Here is a 19909-nt window from a genome sequence, read left to right as displayed (position 1 = left end):
CCAGGCTATGAGACAAGTAGCATACTTGGATAAACTACAGCATACACATCAATTAAGCAGTCCTCCCAAATCTTTGTTGCTTCATATTGGGCCTAGTTGTGATCATTTACAGTATTAGTTTCATCTATGTAAAGGTGTTTCTATAAAAACAAATGGGATTACATCAATAGTGTTTGTGTTTCTTTAAGGAGAACTTATGGTCAGACAGTGAGCTTTTTCATGCATATGATAGTCTCTGAAAGCTGTTTTGAATTTACCCACGAAATATTAACAATAAAGCCATTCAAACTAGACCAATAAAAGTTGGTGAAAACTATATGAAATCCCCATCTTACCTATTTAAAGTTGGGATAATTTAATAGAGACCAAACTTTCCTTTTTTCATCTTCCTGTTTTTATTTTATCCAAAGACAGATACAAATGTGTCTCACTCTAGCAGACACAATAATAAAACAATGATGGTTAAAAACAGCATTATGCTACTTACCAACAAAAACACTGCTGGATAGCGTCTCTCTGAAGGAAAATGCTTTATAGCAGAGTGTCCCAGAAACAAGGATAATACAGCAAACAATATGAAAGTGATCAAAAACACCCTTTAGAAACGGCTGCCCTTACAGGTACTGTTGGCAGCTGACTACATGACAGGGGCGATGAATGGGGGCTGTTTGTTGTCCTTCCAGGCTAAGCGAACTGAGGGAGACCAGAGCAAGAACAGCCACAATCATGATGATGGACATGCCAAAAGTGCCATGTCTAACAATGCACATGATTACAGGGGGCATAATTCTCTGCCGCTCCAGATGTGTAATCTCTCTTTACATCCCTCCTCCGCACTCTACTAAGCCTGCAGCAAGCACACACATCCACTTGACTGGATGTGAATGTATATGATCTGATGTTAATAACAAACAAACATACAATTGCAGCCAAGGAGGAACCACTATATCATACACTTTACATATATACAAACAACAGATGATGCAAAAACATAACATTTTACTCTGACACATTTTGATAGTTTTTGTTGTTTATTACCTAGCTCGTTGTTTGTTAGCTAGCTTATGAATTATATTAACGTGCTTTCAGGAACAACATGATATCTGCAATTGCCATCAGACTTGCCAACTATACGGTCTCTGCTGTGCCATGACTCCTTGGTACAAGTTTTCAGTGTCATAGAGATAGAGTTTTACAACCCCAAAACAGAAAAAGTTGGGACGTTGTGTAAAATGCAAATCAAAACAGAATGTCATAATATACAAGTCTCGTAAACCCATATTTAGCAGCAAAAAAAGACACAGACAACATATCAAATGTTGAAAATGAAAATAGGACTAGGCCTATTTCATGGAAAATATATGTTCATTTTGAATTTAATACCAGCATGTTTTAAAAAAAGTTGGGACGGGGGGCAGCTGTGGCCTACTGGTTAGCGCTTCGGACTTGTAACCGGAGGGTTGCCGGTTTGAACCCCAACCAGTAGGAACGGCTGAAGTGCCCTTGAGCAAGGCACCTAACCCCTCACTGCTCCCCGAGCGCTGCTGTAGCAGGCAGCTAACTGCGTCGGGATTAGTGTGTGCTTCACCTCACTGTGTGTTCACTGTGTGCTGAGTGTGTTTCACTAATTCACAAATTGGGATAAATGCAGAGACCAAATTTCCCTCACGGGATACACACATACTTATACTTATATATAACAAAATGTTGGAAAAGTTGTGTAATGATAAAGAAAACAAAAGGAGGAATGTTTCACAACTAATTAGGGTAACTGGCCACACGATTGAAAAAGAGCATCGCAGAGAGGCAGGGTCTCTTAGAAGTAAAGATGTAGGGGTATTCATCACATTCAGCACCCCATGCAGAACTGTGTGTGAACTCAGCACGTTTCTTGGATTGCACAGTGCACACAGAGCAGACACTTGTGCTGAGCATAGGCCTACAGTTCAAGACACAAGCAATATGTCAATGGAGTGAAAAATTCAGTTGCATTTGGTGATACTGAGTATGATCAGATGTCTTCAACTGAAATACTGGGACATTTTTCTTCCCTCAAGCTCTCTTACGGACTGGGCTGCTGTTCTGTTGATGGAAATGGAATCCTTAGACTGGCTGGGAATGTTCTTGCTCCTGCTGCTGAAAGTACTCACAGTAGAGTCCCCGCACCTCCTCTACTTCATCCTCCCCGACAGAGGGGGACAGTGTGTCTGTGGGCTGAGGACACTCCCCATGCCTCACCACATCTACCCAATCCTCCACAAACGTATCCCCGTGCACCTCGCAGATGTTGTGCAGGATGCAACAGGCCAGCACCATGGTGGGCACCACATCTAGCCCACAGTCATTGCGCTTATGGAGGCACTGCCAGCGTGCCCGCAAGCGCAACAGTGCCACATCGAGGACACTGTGTGCACGCAGGAGCCTCCGGTTGAATGTCTGCTGGCTGGCAGTGATCTGCGGCCGCTCCGGGTAGCATTTGAGTAACCAGCTCCGCAAGGGGTACCCAGCGTCCCCCAGCATCAGGTAACCGAGGGGCCGTCCCATGAAGCTCCTGGGAGGGCTCGGCGCAAGGCCACCTTCACAGGCCTGCGCCCAGAGGGTGGAGTTCTGCAGGATGGCCGCGTGCTCCGTGCTGCCAGGAAAACCTGCGCAGACGTCCCAGAAGTGCCCGAGGCCGTTGACGGCAGCTTGCATGACCACAGACAGCCAGCCCTGTGAGTTCCAGTAGCTGTCCGTGTTGCTGGAGGGGGCAATGATGGGCACGTGGAGGCTGCCCAGGACCCCCACGCAGTGTGGAAAGCCCCAGCGTGTCTGGAAGAGCTTTGCGGCGTCCTCAAGCTCCTGCTCACTGGGTGTGCACAGGTACAGAGGCTTGAGCAGCACCACGATGGCGTGACAGACCTCCCTGACACACTTGCAGACCGTGGAGCGGCCCACCCCAAACAGCTCACTGATGGTGCGGTACTCAACATTGGTGGCCAGGCGCCAAAGAGCCACAGCCACACGCTTCTCCAAGGGCAGTGCAGGCCGCAGACGGGTGTCCTGCCGGGTCAACCGCAGTTTCAGCTTGCCACACAAGAAGAAAAAAGTTTCCTTGCTCATACGGAACTTCTCCAACCAATCAGCAGGCTGGAACTCACGCATGACCACACGTTCCCACCAGTCAGTGCTCTCAGTGTTGCTCCAGACACGTGTAGGGATTGGACAGGAACAACTCTGACTGCTCTGAGTAAGGAGCATCTGGTCAGGGGGAAAAACAGCAAACACAATGAGACGTACTTTATAGACTTACTGGACATCTAAGGGTCTAATAGCCCATATCAACACAGACTTATAATAATGGAGCTTATTTAGTGTCACTAGTGACACATGTTTCAGTTCAGTCGTATTATGGTAACCCTGCTATTAGTATTCCTTTACACCGTGTGGCACAAACTTTTCCAGCAGACCATGCTAAAATGTCTATCACAGCTCTTTGGCCACTTGTTGATGAATGACCTATGAACTGTACGTTCTAGATAAAATAGTGTAAGCTATCCCTGCTGGAAAAAAAACAGCTTGTTTGACCACCCTATGATGGTTGAAAAGCTAGACCAGCAAAACTCTTGCAAAAACATATCTTCAGCTAGTTTACCCACCTAAAGATGGTAATTCAGCTGGTTTTGCTTGTCTTACCATCTCAAGCTGGTCATTTCAGTTGATGCTGGTCTACATTGCTGGTTTAACTGGCCATGTCAGCTTGATGTCAGCTTGACCAGCATGATGACCAGCTTCCTCAGATGGTCACGCCAGCATGTCCACCTGGCATAGATACTGACAGTATATCTATGTCCACCTGGTGGCCTAACCAGCTAGCTGCTACACCAGCAAAGACCAGTAGCAGCTAGAAGAAAACCAGCAACGACTAGCTAAAACCAGCCATTTTTTTCCAGCAGGGTTGTCAGGAAAAAAAAAAACATTAGAGTGAAACTATCATACCATCAGGGTCCTCTTCTGCTTCTGTAAAAAATATTGCCTGAGCCGTGATCGTCTCTGGATTTCATTCCGTCTTTCAACATTCACACTGTTAAGATCTCTTCGACGCTTCATTAGCAAATAGGTTAGCATAAACAAAAGTGGTCTCTGTGCATTGTTCTGATTGTTCTCCTCCATTTGTACAGCTACGTAACCGAATAATGTTGATCAAAATTGAGATACAGTAGGGTGCATATCGCTACATAGCATAGCATAGCAGCAGCAGCGAACTTAAGTCTGGCTGGCTAAGTTTGTTATTGTAGCGAAATTGCTAATCGCGATGACTTCCTGGTGTGTCATGGGTGGGTGGGAAGGAGAGGGCTGGTCAGAACAAGTCTGGAACGAACTGAACTGAAACTGAAGCAACGTGTGTGCCGTAACATTACAAAAATTCTCTATCGTTAATGATTTTACGCTGGTGACTGTTGACTGTAATTACATTGACTTTAAATTGCAGCCATGCCATGCCCCACCCGAGTTGCACAGCAGTTCCAATCAATCCATCTGTTCTGTGTCACCTAACGTTAACATTACTGCTAAACTGAAATTAAGTCACACTTTTCAGTCTAAACGAAATCAGTTGATCAGGAATCACTGCTAGCTGTATGGGGTTGCATTAAAAAATTATAAAATATCAGTTAGCACGACTGACATGATCAAATCATTTAGTCAGCAAAAGAAAGCAGCTGTCACCATAGAAACATGTCGCACATATTCGAAACTAGTAATGTCCACGCGATATTACCCAGAAAACCTTTCGATCTGTGAACAACAATCGGCAGGCAGGCGCCGCCGTCTGATGTAGGGAGAGTCGATTTGCAAGCAGTCTGCACACAGGAAAAGGAGAGGCAGTTACAAACTTTACAAACAGCTGGTATGTAAAATAAGAAAATACTTAATAAAACCAAGTAAGCATCAACATCTTTTGATTAATTTGATTCAAAACACAATATCGACGGACGTTAGACATGTTGCTGTACATATAAAACTGAACGGCTTCGTCGTGTGTGTCTTCATACATTTACTACAGTAAACTATCCTTGCTAGCCAGCTAACTATATCCTTGAAAGCTCATTCACTTCGTGAGCGTTTACGTTAGACAGGCATTGGACAGTACCTGTAGCTGCTATGCATAACACCTTTGTTTTGATAGTTAGTTAGCCATTTATTGGAATACACTGGCGACCTTAACTTTGGAACAAGGGGTTCTAACTTTAGTTGAAGCACGGACTATTAGCATCAACCTCGACATTACCGGACGGCTGCTTGATCTCTTTACGTTAGGTATCGCGAGCTAGCATAGGTAGCCAATTTTTAATAGATAATTGGTGTAGTCGCTAACGTAAGCTTGTAATGGTACTTTTGCTTTCATGTCTGTTTTTGTTACCTCAGGGACATGTCTGTTCAGTCGTGGCTGTTTACTATATCTTATTTCAAGTAATCGCTGATGGTTTGATTGCTTGTGTGTTATGTTGGATTGCTCATTATCTCATGCTAGTTTTCTTGACCTGTCGTAATGCTAATCTGGCGTTGTTTGTAGGGCGGATATAGGAAGTTTTACGGTAGTTTTTTTGTTTTTTAGCCCGATGTTACGACGGTCATAACCTATTTTTTACAGTCTATGGTCATAACATGTGAAGGAGGACATACATTGTGGTTTCAATCATCTTACTCAACTAACGGAAGAGATTGCATTGTATTTGTTACTATAGCACACCTCATACTGTAGTCAGTCTAATGCGCTCAATGACAAAATGAGTTGGCCTAAACATAACATAAAAGCCAGATTCCAAATTGATAAACAGACCATCACACTCATTAGATATCATTCCTTCATTATTTCAAATTTACAATCGTCTTACACAAATCATTTGAACTGAACTGAACATTGCATTTTTTGGAAAGACAGTGTTGCATTACATTGAATTGCATTAAGCTTACATCGGCAGTATTTTATCATTGCTAGTGATTTTGTTAGTTGTTGGCAGAACGTGTTAACAAAACGAACAACAAATGTAAGAATTAGATAAAGATATTTAAAAATGCTGTAGAAATTAATGTAACATTATCAATATGACTGGTTTCACACTAGGAAGGCATGGTTGTGTGCACATATCTTATTGAATGGTGGTAGTAGGGGCATTTAAATGTGTGGTTTATTATGGGAATGCAAAACAGGGATTTATTGGCCATTTGTTTGGCTCAAATGTCTGAGAAATATTTTCACTTTGTCTTCTTGAATACTATATGTTCAATAAGGACTTGATGTAACTCTGTGCTATGTGGGTTAGAACTTGGAAAGAAGAAAATATTTTTTACCATATATGTTTCCTTAATGTAGACAGTTTGAGGAGTGGTTATTTTTTGTTTGACTTGGGCGAGAAAGATAAGGACCCTGTCATTGCAGCATGTGAACAGAGAGTCAAGGTTATCTGTCAAATCTCTAGATATGTTGCATCCTTATTCTAGACACCCTTCAGCTATGCTAATATGCTCATGTGATGTACATCATGCATTATGATAGACAAAGGGTAGCCAACTTGTCCCCCCTTTATAACACAAAAAGCAAGAAAGAATACCAGCATAATAGTACTGTGCTTACCTGGAGCTGGCAGCTTGTGTGCTGTTAATGCATATATTATGTACATGTTGTGCATGATATGGAATTGATGATTTTTTTTGTTACATAGTGTCACCCAAAACCACATCAGCCTAGAAAAATTGTACCTGACTTGGTGAACTAGCCCACTATCAACAAGCTCTCTAGTAAAAAAAAAAAACGTTGAAAAACTCTACCGTAAACCATCTTATGAGCGTGCAGAAAATATTCAGTCTGATGACTTGACGCCGTTGCCAGCTAGGTAACATTGATTTTGTTCAGATACCAGGTTACCGTTTGTTGAGATAGTGAGCTACACTATCTCAACAAACGGTAACCTGGTATCTGAACAAACAAACCTGCGATAAGCAAATCATTCATTTCCTAATGCAACGTTTTGTTTAGATTTGTGGAGGATTGTCAGTCCATCACGAGCATCTTGGCTGCATGTCTGTAGGTTTTGTTTTAATTGTGTATTGGCTTGTGAAATAACTTGTATTTTTGTGCTAGCAAATTAGCCTGTCTCAGAAGCTAATGTGTCAGGTTGTACAGTCTAGAGCAAGATAACTGTATGTTTGGTGTTGTAAGGCACAAGGTTCTGTAAAAGCTCTGTTTATATTTATTCTGTCAGTGTGTTTACATGTTGACTTATGTGTGTCTTATAGTTACAGCTGCAAAATTGATGTATATATATTTTTTTATATCAAATTCAAGTTTTCTCCAATAACCCGTAAAGCCATGGACCAGGAGTATGAGAGCCGGCTGTTAAGACAGATCAACATCCAGAATGACAATGCCAGCCCAATCGTAAGACATTACCTTCCTAAAATGTGTTTCCCTGTTGTATGTAGTCACTTTCTGGGCGGGGAAAAACACTTGTTTTTAGGTGAATCCTCCCACCCAATATTGGCTTATAATGGACAGATACTGACTACTCCCAAACAGATGGACTGCAGTATCAGTGTAATGCCGGATGATTCTGATGACCTAATACAGAGATCTTTAACAGGGGATCCTCAGAGTTAGTGCAGGTGGTACCCTAAATTATTTGATCCCAATTTTTTTTCTTGCAATAGTTACAAAAACGTTGTCCACAGATGTATAAATCTCTCAATTTTTATATTGGTATTACTATTATAATGGTGTTGCACTGGTTTAGTGAGCAACACAATATATCGGGCAATATTGGGTCACTTAGGGCCCTGTCACCTTTGTATGTACTGTATCAACTGTTTTTGAATAATTTCAATATAAATCTTAATTCACCAATGTTCCAGAATGTCACACAATGCATTAATTCATTAATTAAGCAATATGCCCCGAAAGGCCGTAGGTTACACTGATTCTAAGCTAAGGGGCGTTGTTTGGCACGACGCGCTAGCGGCCCCTTACCTGTTGTAGAATCAGTGTAACCTACGGACTCGAGTGGCTTATGGCTTTTCTAAAACTGTTGCTATAAATACCTGGCAAAGTTTCAGAAAGTAAAGGCAAAGCAACGAGAAATGTAACGATTTATTCGTAGATAATCATTCTTCAGCCAAGAAATATATTTCCTCTATCTAAATGGTTGCCAAGCAACATCGAGACGCAGCTACTTTAACTTTTGTATCAAGTTATTGTAGCGCAGTAATATAGAACGGAATGCGGTCAAGGTGTATGTTTGTGCTGGATTTTACAACGGCGTCAAACGTGATTCAGCCAATCACAATCAAGGACCGGAACTATCATTTTTAGAAACAGATTTTTTATAGCACAGCTCCATCATGCATGGAAAAAAAACGTAAGAGGGAAAATCTGTGTCCCTAGTGGTTTCATCCCTATTGAAAAGTGATTTGCAAAACCTCTCAATGAAGAATTCCAATCATTTTGCTCAGCGGTAGGAAGTGGAAAAAAACAGAGGCGCACTCAAGGGCTTGAGATAATGGAGACATTGATAAAGGGCTAAGCCTGAAACGTTTGTTTCCTAGTTTTTGTCACTGTTAAAACCTCCCTCCCAAAATGTAGTGATTACACGTCACAATGCCAATGACTTTATCAACATAACATAACCCCTGTTTTTCCTGAAAATGTTGTTTGTATGTATGCATCAAATTTTTTGATGTCCTCACCCTCTGTATTGTCCTACCTGCAGAAGATGACTGAGGTCATGAGGGCACTGACGCCGACCAACTCCCCTCTCTCCTCTCCCAGTAAGCATGGGGACCGGTTCATCCCATCTCGAGCTGGGGCCAACTGGAGTGTGAATTTCCATCGCATAAATGTGAGAATGTAGTTCTAATCTAATCAGCATCAAACTGGGATTCATCCAGTCCAGTGTCTGAATGTACAGTATGCCGCCTCTGTTTTACCATGGCCCTTATTTTGTTTGTTTCCAGGAAAATGAGAAGTCGCACAATCAAAACAGAAAGACAAAAGATGGCACATCAGACAACAGCAAGGGTAACACTGATAATTCTTAATTACTGTCATTTATTTATGTTTTTTTGGTCACACTCACAGTCTTTTGTACCTCTGACAACAGAAGAAAGTGAATCAGTATAATCATCAGAAAGATGGCAGTGCTCTAATGTACGTAATCCATGCTATAAAGAGTAGAAGAATTTCTTCAGGCTCGCCAGCAATGAAATACTCTCCTGTGGAACAGTGAAATGTGTTATGGCCCCCTCCATCGGATCCAAATCATCGTTCTTGGGCTCTAATTGTGCAGATGCGTCTGTCCTTGCTTCAGCATGGTAACCACGGCAACACATGCTGAGGCTTGTATGAATAGTTTGAGCTCGCTCACCTTTTTTCCTCTGGCCGTCTCCACTGCTGTCTCTTCTCCTCCTCTGTGATTGCCACTGTCTCACTTACTCCATATTCACAAGATGTATTAGCCAGGGGGCAAAAAGAAGCCATGTGATTTCTTTTAGTTGGTTTTTCAGCTATGTCTGGTGCAGAAGAAAGAATCACAACTCACAAGCATCACCAATGCTTAGCAGATGTGTCTAGTGTTAAACCTTACCCAGTGTTGTAGCGTGTTGACTTTTAATGTGGTGTGAGGGCATTACTGCTGGTATCATTATTAGTTGTCTGTTTAAACATTGATTTCTCATATCAGTTTGGAGTTGTGTTTGAAATCTACTGAAATATCTTGCACACGTCACATATGGCAATGACAGAGCATCATGGTACATACTGCTGGTGTGTTTTAACTCTGCTTGTTAGCTGTAGTTGATCCCCCAGTGGGGTTTCACTCTGCTTTATCTCACGGTGGTGTCTTGGGAACTGTGTGGGTCTGTGGTCTGGTTCCTACAGCAGACGGCCTGGCGTACTCTGCCCTGCTGAAGAACGAGCTGTTGGGCGCGGGCATCGAGAAGGTGCAGGACCCCCAGACAGAGGACCGCAGGCTACAGCCCTCCACCCCAGAGAAGAGAAGCCTCTTCAGTGTGAGTAGGACTTGCTCTTTAAAAATCATCTATTTCTTGTAACTTTTAACTCTCTCTCTCGTGATTTTTTTTTTTGTGTGACTTTCTTGATCCTATCAGAAATGTCCTTGAGTATATTACAGTGAAACAAAATGCTTCAGCTTCAGACAATTTTGATATCTCTGTTTACAGTATCTTTAGTGTTTGTAATCAACCTTTAAAGTTAGTTGTGTGTGGGTCACGGATGGTTTTTGAAGGTGGCTATGCCTTTTCCTTTAACAGTATTCCCTCAGTGCCAAGCGCTCCCTACCAGATGATGGTAACAGTGTATCGCCATACTCTTTGTCACCTGTCAGCAGCAACAGGTACCTTGGCATTTTATGTGTTTATTTCTCATCAATTTTCTTTTAATAGGAACACTTTTCTAAGAAGCACTAGAAAAGGACCTCTCTTGAACTGTTTGACTCCTTACAAAGGCTTGATGCTGAAATGCGTCACTCCATGACAATAAAGCCTTTTTAATTGTTTAAATGAGAGAACCTTGGAGTTTGCTTTTTGGTTTTAGTTCTCAGACCTCTCAATTCTTGTTGCCTATCCTAGTCAGAAACTGTTGCGGTCACCAAGGAAACCGACTCGAAAGATCTCAAAGATCCCGTTCAAGGTGCTGGACGCTCCTGAACTGCAGGATGACTTCTACCTAAACCTTGTGGACTGGTCCTCCCTCAACGTACTCAGCGTAGGCCTGGGCACCTGTGTGTACCTGTGGAGTGCCTGTACCAGCCAGGTGTGTATGGGAGCTAGACGTGGACAAGCCTGTCTGTTTGTGTGTGTATGTGTGAAGAATTAAGTGGTTATCATAGTAGCACAAGTGGTAGATTGGTCGATTGTGTCCAATAATGACAGAATGGGTGTCATTGCAAACGTTAATATGTTGGGAAAAGTGCATTGATTTGAGTTAAGCTTGGATTGGCTTTTGACTGAAAATGCAATGCTTTTCAAATGGTTTAGAAACATTTGTAATGTTTGAATGAGAGTATGAGGAGCTAGTTATATTTCAGACATCATTCAAACAATCACCAAGACGCATAATGGGAGTTCTAATGAATGTGACCTTGACGAGTGCCGAATCTAAACACAAGTTGTCAGCAACAACTTGAATACAGGTGTAAACAGCAATGTGTCTCAGCTGACCACTTGTGATCGGATCACCCAAGATGCATTCTAAAAACAACAGGTCCTTAGAGGTCTTTGTCAGTTTTATATGCATAGCAGGTTCTTGATTTGTCCAATGATATTCCTTTTGCAGGTGACCCGTTTGTGTGACCTATCAGTGGAGGGGGATTCTGTGACATCAGTGGGATGGTCAGAAAGGGTACGTTTGTTTGCCAGCTTGTGTCTGTGTGATCTTTGGTTTTGTCTGTGTGACTTGATGTGTTATTAGTGTTATTAAAAGATCACACATTCAAATAAATGTATTGATTCATTATTTTTTAACCAGAGAATATTTTTTGAAAAACAAAAATGGCTAGAAGTGGGATGTACTACGGTGAATGTTTTGCCACCTTATTTTAGGATTTAGGAGCAATTTTAGTGGTGATTTGGGGCAATTTTGGAGAGTCATGTGTGCTGTATTGCAGGGTAATCTGGTGGCTGTGGGCACACACAAAGGCTTTGTACAGATCTGGGATGCTGCTGCTGGGAAGAAGCTCTCTGTCCTGGAGGGACACACAGCCAGAGTGGGTGAGTACCAGGAAAGCTCAGGGTTGGCTCACAGTCACTCTCAGCAATCATGCCCTGAACAAAAAGCCATTTTCTACGTTCATATCCTGCCTGGCTGCCATCTCGCCGTCTTTACCACTTTGCGTCTGTGTGCGGCGTGCAGGTGCTCTGGCCTGGAACGTGGACCAGCTGTCGTCGGGCAGCCGTGACCGTCTGATCCTGCAGCGGGACATCCGGGCTCCGCCGCTGCAGTCGGAGCGCAGGCTGCAGGGCCACCGGCAGGAGGTGTGCGGCCTCAAGTGGAGCACTGACCACCAGCTGCTCGCCTCCGGGGGCAACGACAACAAGGTAACCGCCCGCACTGACCACTCACACAGCAGACCAGTGCAGCAGACCAGTGGCTTGTGGCCAAGTCGCAAATAGGGATAAAGGAAATGGACTGATTGACTGATAGGCCAGAGTGGTGGACATAGTGACATGATAAGGCCCTTACAGGATACCTTATAGGTCATCACTGATACTGTACAGATACTTGTACTGTACTGTTTTGCGCTCCTCTTATTTCCCTTAGAGGAGCTACAGGGTTACATGTAGCTGTCTGCTATCTTTAATAATCAACACATAGTTCTGAGGACTAAAGGGTCATTCACAACAAGAACGATAACTATAGACAAATATCATTCTCGTTAATATGAATGACGACGTTCACACAAACAATAACGATAACGACATGAAGAACAATATGGTTGGGGATCACTTTCAGAGCGATTTTTAGAACGATAAAAAGCTAATAGCCAATCAGAACCCATCAAATTTTAGCCGTCACATTCATTAACACAAGGACAGACTTTGTTTATCGTTGTTCAGTGTGGACACTTTTATCGTTATGATTATAGTTATTGTTATCGTTATCGTTCTTGGTGTGAATGACCCTTAATGCCTCCTCTTCCTATTCTTCTTTCCCCACTTCTTCTTTTCCCCGTTCTTTTCCCGTTCTTTTTATTTCTACTGACCCCTCTCCTTCCCTCTGTGCCCGTGTGCCCTTCCTGGCCTGGCCTGGTCCACCTCCTCCTCTCCCCTGTGCACTCTCTCTCTGTGCTCCCTCCCTCCTCTCCTCAGCTGCTGGTGTGGAACCACTCGAGCGTGCTCCCGGTGCAGCAGTATACGGAGCACCTGGCGGCGGTGAAGGCCATCGCCTGGTCGCCCCATCAGCACGGGCTGCTGGCGTCGGGCGGGGGCACGGCCGACCGCTGCATCCGCTTCTGGAACACGCTGACGGGCCAGCCGCTGCAATGCACCGACACCGGCTCCCAGGTCTGCAACCTGGCCTGGTCCAAGCACACCAACGAACTGGTACGTCAATGGCAATGGTGTGGAGGAAAGGGGGTTGAAAACTCAACAAGGGGAAATTAAATAAAAAAAATAAAAAAAACTTGATGCTCGAGGTCATCATCGACTTTTAGAGCTGGCTGGTTGTGCAGTAGAGCGGTCAGCTGTTGAGGTAGTGGCCACATCGATGGCCAAAGATGTAGAACATGGCCATGGCTGAAGAGGGAACAACAAAACCAACCCTGGGTGCACAGTAGCTAGTTGCAAGCTGGACAGGGCCAGGGGTCTGGTCAGCCTCTGCTGGGTCATGTGGGAGACGGGGTATGATGTGGAAGACCCGGAACGATGCTGATTGTGTGTGCAGCTGCACCAGAAGATGTTTTCCACACTCTGCGAATAGGTCACACTGCTGCAAGTAGGGATGTAACGGTATGAAAATTTAACCTTACGGTTATAGTGACCAAAATTATAACAGTTTTCGGTATTATCACGGTATTTCTAAGTGTGTTCAATATGTTCAGAAAGCACTGATAGGCCTACACAAGCTGAAATAGTTTCAAAAAGTGTCCCGTTCACTTTTTTCTTCATGTTTAATTGGCTATGTGCTTATAGCTTAACTTACCCTACCATAACTTGGAGTTTGTTATTTCTGTTATTTGGATGCAATGAGTGAGACCAAAGTAAGCGTTCAAAATAAAACTGTAGGCTACTGTATTCTCCTCATAACGTGTGTGGAATGGATTTAATGTGGACGCGAACATAAAAAGATGCAGAGTGGCTACATGATACAGTGCACGTTTTGCGGTGAAAAAGGTCCGCCTTTTAAAATCAGGTGTAGCCGAATCGTTGTTAAAACCATCAATTAGACAACAGAATCAGTAGGGTACCAGTTTTGTTCCATTGTACCAGGGCTACTGTATGTCAAAAGCAGGCTCGGATGAAGCTGGGAAGGATTTAACACACGGTTTCCACACCGCGGTAATCAAGAGTGATAATCATGATATTTGAAATGAAAACAGTAATTATTATCGTCAACATTTTTATCGCGGTTTACCATTATACCGGTAATCGTTACATCCCTAGCTGCAAGTGTGATGGTGTGAATTAAAAAGAAATGCCAGTTACACCTAAAACCCCTAAACACACTCACATACACACAAAATGCATCGCAACACTTTCCTCTTTCATTGATCCGCTCCGCTCGGTGGTGTGTGTGTGTGTGTGTGTGTGTGTGTGTGTGTGTGTGTGTGTGTGTGTGTGTGTGTGTGTGTGTGTGTGTGTGTGTGTGTGTGTGTGTGTGTGTGTGTGTGTGTGTGTGTGTGTGTGTGTGTGTGTGTGTGTGTGTGTGTGTGTGTGTGTGTGTGTGTGTGTGTGTGTGTGTGTGTGTGTGTGTGTGATGTGACGTGTGGTTTTGTCTCTGCTCCCCAGGTGAGCACACACGGCTATTCCCAGAATCAGATCCTGGTGTGGAAGTACCCTTCCCTCACACAAGTGGCCAAGCTCACGGGCCACTCCTACAGAGTACTCTATCTGGTAAGGTGTCTGGAACCCGTCTTATTAGCCAGTAAAGTTATACGCAAATGGGAAGGCAAAATTATTTCAGTGTTTATTTTTGTGTAGCTAATATATTGTTGGATTGCTTTGGAATAAATGGAACATGCTCTTTGGGGCTGATGGTAATTTTGATACCATAGATTTAATAAAGACCCAGTCAGACCAATAGTATGAAAAATCAGGAACAGAGTTTATTTACAATGATGCGCATCAAGGGAGAGACAGCATGACTTCACCTAAAGATCCATCAGCTGCTCTAACTAGACAAGGAAATAGTTAGAGTTTAAGTATCCTTCCAGGCTGACGGGAGATGGCGTTGGTCATCCCATCTCACGTGGACTACACTGAATCAGACCCTGATTAGTGGCAGCCTGGCAATCCGGAGCAGATAGCTACTGACGCAGCCATGCAGAACAGTGAAACACTGCAAAGTCATAATATTCCTGCTTATCTCTAACTACAGTCACACACAGATATACACAAGGACAGTACAGATATCATACAGTCATTACATAGAATCATACTTTTAGTATCAAAGTGACCCACTAATGAGAAATGCAGAACATTAAACCACATATTGGAATATTGGACATAATGCAGAACATTAAACCATATATTGGAATATTGGACATAATGTTCTATTCCACTTTCTCTCAGGGCTTTAAATGTGCAGTAGACCTCTTTAAAGCTTTGAATATAACATGTAAAATGTAGAAGCATATCACTAATTACCAGAATAGTCAGTTGGTCATAGATAGATCACCATTGATGGATGTTGTTTAACAGTGCATGGCCTTTCATTCAATCAGAGGATTAAGTCTTTTTTTTTTTTTTCGTCCTTAGGCTATGTCCCCTGACGGAGAGGCCATTGTGACCGGGGCCGGGGATGAGACTCTGCGCTTCTGGAATGTCTTCAGTAAAATGAGATCTACCAAGGTACAAGCAGACGCCAGTGACTCACATCTCACCTATCCCTGAAGATAGGCAAGAGCGGAGAGCAAATTAAATTGCATGCAGAGGTTCAGTGGATACAGTGAATGACCCCCATTTACACAAACAAATATTATCCGAGACCTAACGGCTAATTTTATAGCAATGTGCCTGTGTTAACCATTGAAATATTATATAACAATCTGCATGCATAGGAAATTGAGATGGCAAAACACTGGGGCTATACTGTGTATGGCCCCTGGATAAGATGATATCACTGAAGCATGACTCACCCGTTGAACATCTTAAATATTAACTAAAATATTCACTTATCCAATACATTTTATCTTGTAGGAATCCATATCTGTTCTGAACCTCTTTACAAGGATTCGATAACAGAAGCATATTCGGTTGGACAGGACTGACAGACCCTCTAGGTCTATGTACACTGACTATCGCACAACCAGGATTACCTGTGGAATGGCATTATGTCCACGGCCCTCTTCCTCCCTTCTGATTGGTTGGTCAGGGGATGGAGATTCCTCTCTGACCTTGGAGCTTATTTCAGAGACTTGTGCAGGACTGCCAAATACTGATTCTGTCTTCATGAACAATCGGATTTTCTGTCACCATTGTGCTCTTCAGCTAGTTGTTTTTTATTACGTTTTTGTTTGTTTGTTTACCTTTTGTATGTTGAGGTTTATTTTGTTGGTTGCATATCTTTATGTTGTTTGCGGTGACAAGCTTTGTGCCTACTGGTGAAGTGTGTTAACCGAAGATGGTTAACACCTCACCTCAGAAAGAGACCTGGATAGGGATTGAGGTGTGTATGGTATTTTAATTGACTGTTCATTTATTTACCGAAATACTTTTTAACTTCATTTTTAACAACTGACAAATTGTCTAAAGTTTTTTTTTCCCACCCAGCCCAAAACAGAACTATTCAACTAACAAATCTGAAGAAAAAAAAAATGCTGAAAAATACCATTGCTTAATTTGAGATTGAAAAGATTGTGTATTTGATGTGTGTGTGTGTGTGTGTGTGTGTGTGTGTGTGTGTGTGTGTGTGTGTGTGTGTGTGTGTGTGTGTGTGTGTGTGTGTGTGTGTGTGTGTGTGTGTGTGTGTGTGTGTGTGTGTGTGTGTGTGTGTGTGTGTGTGTGTGTGTGTGTGTGTGTGTGTGTGTGTGTGTGTGTGTGTGTGTGTGCATTGAATGAATCAGGTTCAGTAAATGGACTAATTGGGTGAATAGCTGTAATGTACGAAACCTCCAGTTTGTTATTAGTTCCCCTTGCCCATCTCTCCAGTCCATCTCACCATTCACCCGTAAAACCAAATTACACATTACATTACCCACTACATGATTTCATTGAAGTTCTGTATTTTGTGTCGTTAGTACAAAATCTGGCTCGCTTTGATTAAGGGTCTGTTGCATTAGCCCACTGCTCTCTGCTCCAATCAGTGGAACTTCTTTAAAAAATGGTCTTTGGCACTTTTATTTCTATTTTAAGAAAGGAATGCCATGTGATTTTGAGTTTTTTTGTGTTTTGTTTGTTTTAAGTATTCTGTTAAATCAGGTTTGTGTCTGTTTTATTGTAGCGTAAATAATTTTATGTGTGAATGAGTGTTATTTATTTGAGTTTATCTGAGAAATGTAACATTGTGAGGATACATGAAGAGTTTTTGGTTTGTATGTTATTTTTTGTTTATTTTTTGCCTACGGAATGATGGATGGTCTATTTTATTTTTTTTTACCCTGAAAAAAAGATGGCTGCCAAGTCAGTGATGAATGTTACTGTAAATAGGTTAATGGAGAGACACTGATTTCTTACATGGGAATCTGAATTAAAAGATCAAAGTTCCGGTTGCTTGTCTGTTTTTAGTACACACACACACACACACACACACAGAGATAGATTTGGCAACACAAAATGTGTAATAGGAGAAAATGTCCAAACTGTAAATTCAGTAATTCTGCAATAGATATGCAACCTATCAACCTCACCCCTTTACAATCTGTTGCTAGTGTAGATTGCCAACACATAAAAACAGCATTGCAGCCATTTACAGCTAGATGGTTCTTTAAGGGCCCGTCCACACGGAGACGCTTTTTAGGTTAAACGCAGAGGTTTTGCTTCGTCTTGGCCGAGCGTCCAAACGAATCCTGTAAACGCACTGCCCGAAACCGCACTTTTCTGAAACCTGGTCCCAGAGTGGAGAAATCTGAAACCGTAGCCCGTTTGAATTCGTTTAGACAGCGAAACCGCACATCCTGCTTGCTTATCGATGATGTCATCGCCAAACCTCAGCTGCCCTGGACTTGCACTTATAGTTTTGCTTAACAATACTAGTTTTCATACATGACATTACCTACGATTAGCCTACACTCCGTAAGATAAATATCACAACTGGTGCTGCGCAGCGCCGATAGCTTATGACTCGGTGGACTGAACACTGTTTTTCCCGGTGTTTTTTTTAATGCATTCTAGCTACTGTCAGTGACGCGAGAGAACTTAAGTTATTAGGAAAGTGCGGTGTAAGTTTAGGCTACATTAATTTGTGCGTATAGTGCCAGTGTCATTCATTTTTTTTACATGTCTTCCAACATGTATACATGCATTCACAGTCGAGTGAAATCAGCTTACAAAGACGCTTAGAACTCACGTTAAGCCGATTGTAGCACACTGAGTGCGAATGCGCGATTTGATGCAGGCAAAAGTATTGACTGTTACTAACGAAGGTTTTATAGCAATATTATAAATGTGGCGACAGAATAGCCTAGAACTTGGGTAAGCTTTGCGTTTAGTAGCCTAATTGCGGTGACAGCCAAGACTAATGTGAATCACGGACTATCCTACAACCAAAGAAAGTAAAGGTGATTAGTAGCCTAGGCCTACCTGCGTTAGCCAAATAAAGGACGGGACTGCACCCTTCACAAACCGTAAAATAAAGTTTATTAGTTTTACAGTTGACTACAGTTGACAGTTCACCATCAGTCCACACAAACAATTCTGGTTTCCTTGCACTAGCCATTTCGTCTAATCCAGGGGTCTCAAACACCCGGCCCGCGTCCGGCCCAATTCCGGCCCGCGACGTAGGCCTATGTCAAAATAATAACGTAATCCGGCCCTTGAGACTTTTTAATTGTGACAAACAACGATACTGATTAAAATAGACGATAGTTCCAAGTACGGTGACAAATCTCATTTGTACTCTGCTCCACTATGTGCTAGACATCCAGATCTTAATTCAAACCCAAAATCGCTGCGCAAAGTTTTCAGGAAATACTTGTATTACACGCGAGAAACACAAAGACGTGCATTTGTAATGACGCGGAAGCGATGCAGGCCATAGTGTTGCATAAATTGAAGCAGAAATTAAGCAGAAATAGGCCTACACCAAATGTTGAAAAACGTTTACGTGTGATAAAGTCTTAGGTAGGCTATGTTATTCACCTATTCTAAATCTGAAGGAGAATATCCTTTTGGAGATTATGATCGATCGTCTATTGAATGGAGGTGCATCTGCGTGTATACGACGGCATAATAAGCATGGCATACCATGCTTATTTCGACCCTCTGCCCAACATAGCTTGGAGGTTGCAGTGGTAATCGTGATGATAGTGTCCGTAATGGACGTGGTACAGACAGCATGGTAGAAATAGGGCTCTAAACTACAAAGTCACCTGCAATATGATGCGAACTTCTGGGTACTCAGATTACCCGCGATAGGAACTGATTTAACCAGAATACTTTATTGTAGGCCTTGTGGTTTAGAAACCATATACATCTTAGGTGTTGGTATACATCTTAGGTGTTTTCCTGTTAATTTGTTATGTGGGTAATATGAAAAAAGTAAAGTAAACCTGCTCAAATATGTTCATCCGGTATTTATTGAAAGATGCATAATTTGAGGTGCTTGCCATCCAGTGGCAAATTAGATGGGTAAATTTACCCCCTTCATAAACTTTTTGTTTTTCTCAAAGATTTTTACATTTACAGTAGGACTTTATCTCTGACCACTTTCAAGCCATGGCCTTTTGACATTTTGATATAAAAATCCAATGGTGTTGCTTAAACTATTTTTATTTGGTGTGAAACACACACATACCTGTTGTTATGCTTTTCATTTGTTTTATAATTTGTATTAATATTTATTTTATAATTGTTTTATTTATAAGCTAAGGTTGCTAGCACAGGTGTCTAAAACTAGATAAAAACACTTGCACTTGCTGTTTGCAGTTCTGTGTGGTATTTGAAAAAAAGAACATTGCATTTTCAGAAATAGCCGGCCCTCCAATCAGATGACGTTGGCAGAATTGGCCCCCAGCTCATTTGAGTTTGAGACCCCTGGTCTAAT

General features: G+C 42.3%; 2 protein-coding genes across 4 annotated transcripts; one reads left to right on the top strand and one right to left on the bottom strand.

The window, feature by feature from the left end:
- Nucleotides 1–382: 382 nt before the first annotated feature.
- LOC143134054 (putative nuclease HARBI1) lies at nucleotides 383–4591 on the bottom strand. Of its 2 annotated transcripts, none has more exons than XM_076294117.1 (2): nucleotides 3979–4591; nucleotides 383–3240 (listed from the first exon to the last, which is right to left on the bottom strand). In XM_076294117.1, exons 1-2 carry the CDS (start codon nucleotides 4150–4152, stop codon nucleotides 2104–2106), a joined length of 1311 nt encoding a protein of 436 aa, XP_076150232.1. In that variant the 5' UTR covers nucleotides 4153–4591; the 3' UTR covers nucleotides 383–2103. The 2 variants fall into 2 exon arrangements, with proteins under 2 accessions (XP_076150232.1, XP_076150233.1); XM_076294118.1 differs by lacking the exon at nucleotides 3979–4591 and adding an exon at nucleotides 3639–3963.
- A 210-nt stretch (nucleotides 4592–4801) lies between these two features.
- Nucleotides 4802–16651, top strand: LOC143134053 (fizzy-related protein homolog). Of its 2 annotated transcripts, none has more exons than XM_076294116.1 (14): nucleotides 4802–4888; nucleotides 7328–7420; nucleotides 8745–8873; nucleotides 8989–9052; nucleotides 9914–10041; nucleotides 10303–10385; nucleotides 10621–10804; nucleotides 11327–11392; nucleotides 11658–11760; nucleotides 11903–12087; nucleotides 12859–13092; nucleotides 14497–14601; nucleotides 15466–15558; nucleotides 15907–16651. In XM_076294116.1, the coding sequence occupies exons 2-14, from the start codon at nucleotides 7352–7354 to the stop codon at nucleotides 15946–15948; spliced, it is 1485 nt and encodes a 494-aa protein (XP_076150231.1). In that variant the 5' UTR covers nucleotides 4802–4888; nucleotides 7328–7351; the 3' UTR covers nucleotides 15949–16651. The 2 variants fall into 2 exon arrangements, with proteins under 2 accessions (XP_076150231.1, XP_076150230.1); XM_076294115.1 differs by having other exon boundaries at nucleotides 9911–10041.
- Nucleotides 16652–19909: the final 3258 nt, after the last annotated feature.

This window comes from Alosa pseudoharengus, unplaced genomic scaffold (genome assembly GCF_046254945.1).
Source record: "Alosa pseudoharengus isolate Yale_2024_CS ecotype anadromous, Long Island Sound unplaced genomic scaffold, YU_APseudo_1.1 YU_APseudo_1.1_scf_2, whole genome shotgun sequence".
Classification (NCBI taxonomy): Eukaryota; Metazoa; Chordata; class Actinopteri; order Clupeiformes; family Clupeidae; genus Alosa; species Alosa pseudoharengus.
Note: the sequence above shows the minus strand (reverse complement) of the source record. Positions and strands in the feature narration are given on the sequence as shown.

Bases quoted from the DNA above. Each gene is read 5' to 3' on its own strand.
- LOC143134054 (XM_076294117.1), bottom strand. From the start codon at position 4,152: ATGGAGGAGAACAATCAGAACAATGCACAGAGACCACTTTTGTTTATG. The intron at 3,241-3,978 runs GTATGATAGTTT...CCCCCTGACCAG, and splicing joins AGCAGAAGAGGACCCTGATG to ATGCTCCTTACTCAGAGCAG.
- LOC143134053 (XM_076294115.1), top strand. From the start codon at position 7,352: ATGGACCAGGAGTATGAGAGCCGGCTGTTAAGACAGATCAACATCCAG. The intron at 9,053-9,910 runs GTAACACTGATA...TGGTTCCTACAG, and splicing joins CACATCAGACAACAGCAAGG to CAGACGGCCTGGCGTACTCT. The intron at 13,093-14,496 runs GTACGTCAATGG...TCTGCTCCCCAG, and splicing joins CCAAGCACACCAACGAACTG to GTGAGCACACACGGCTATTC.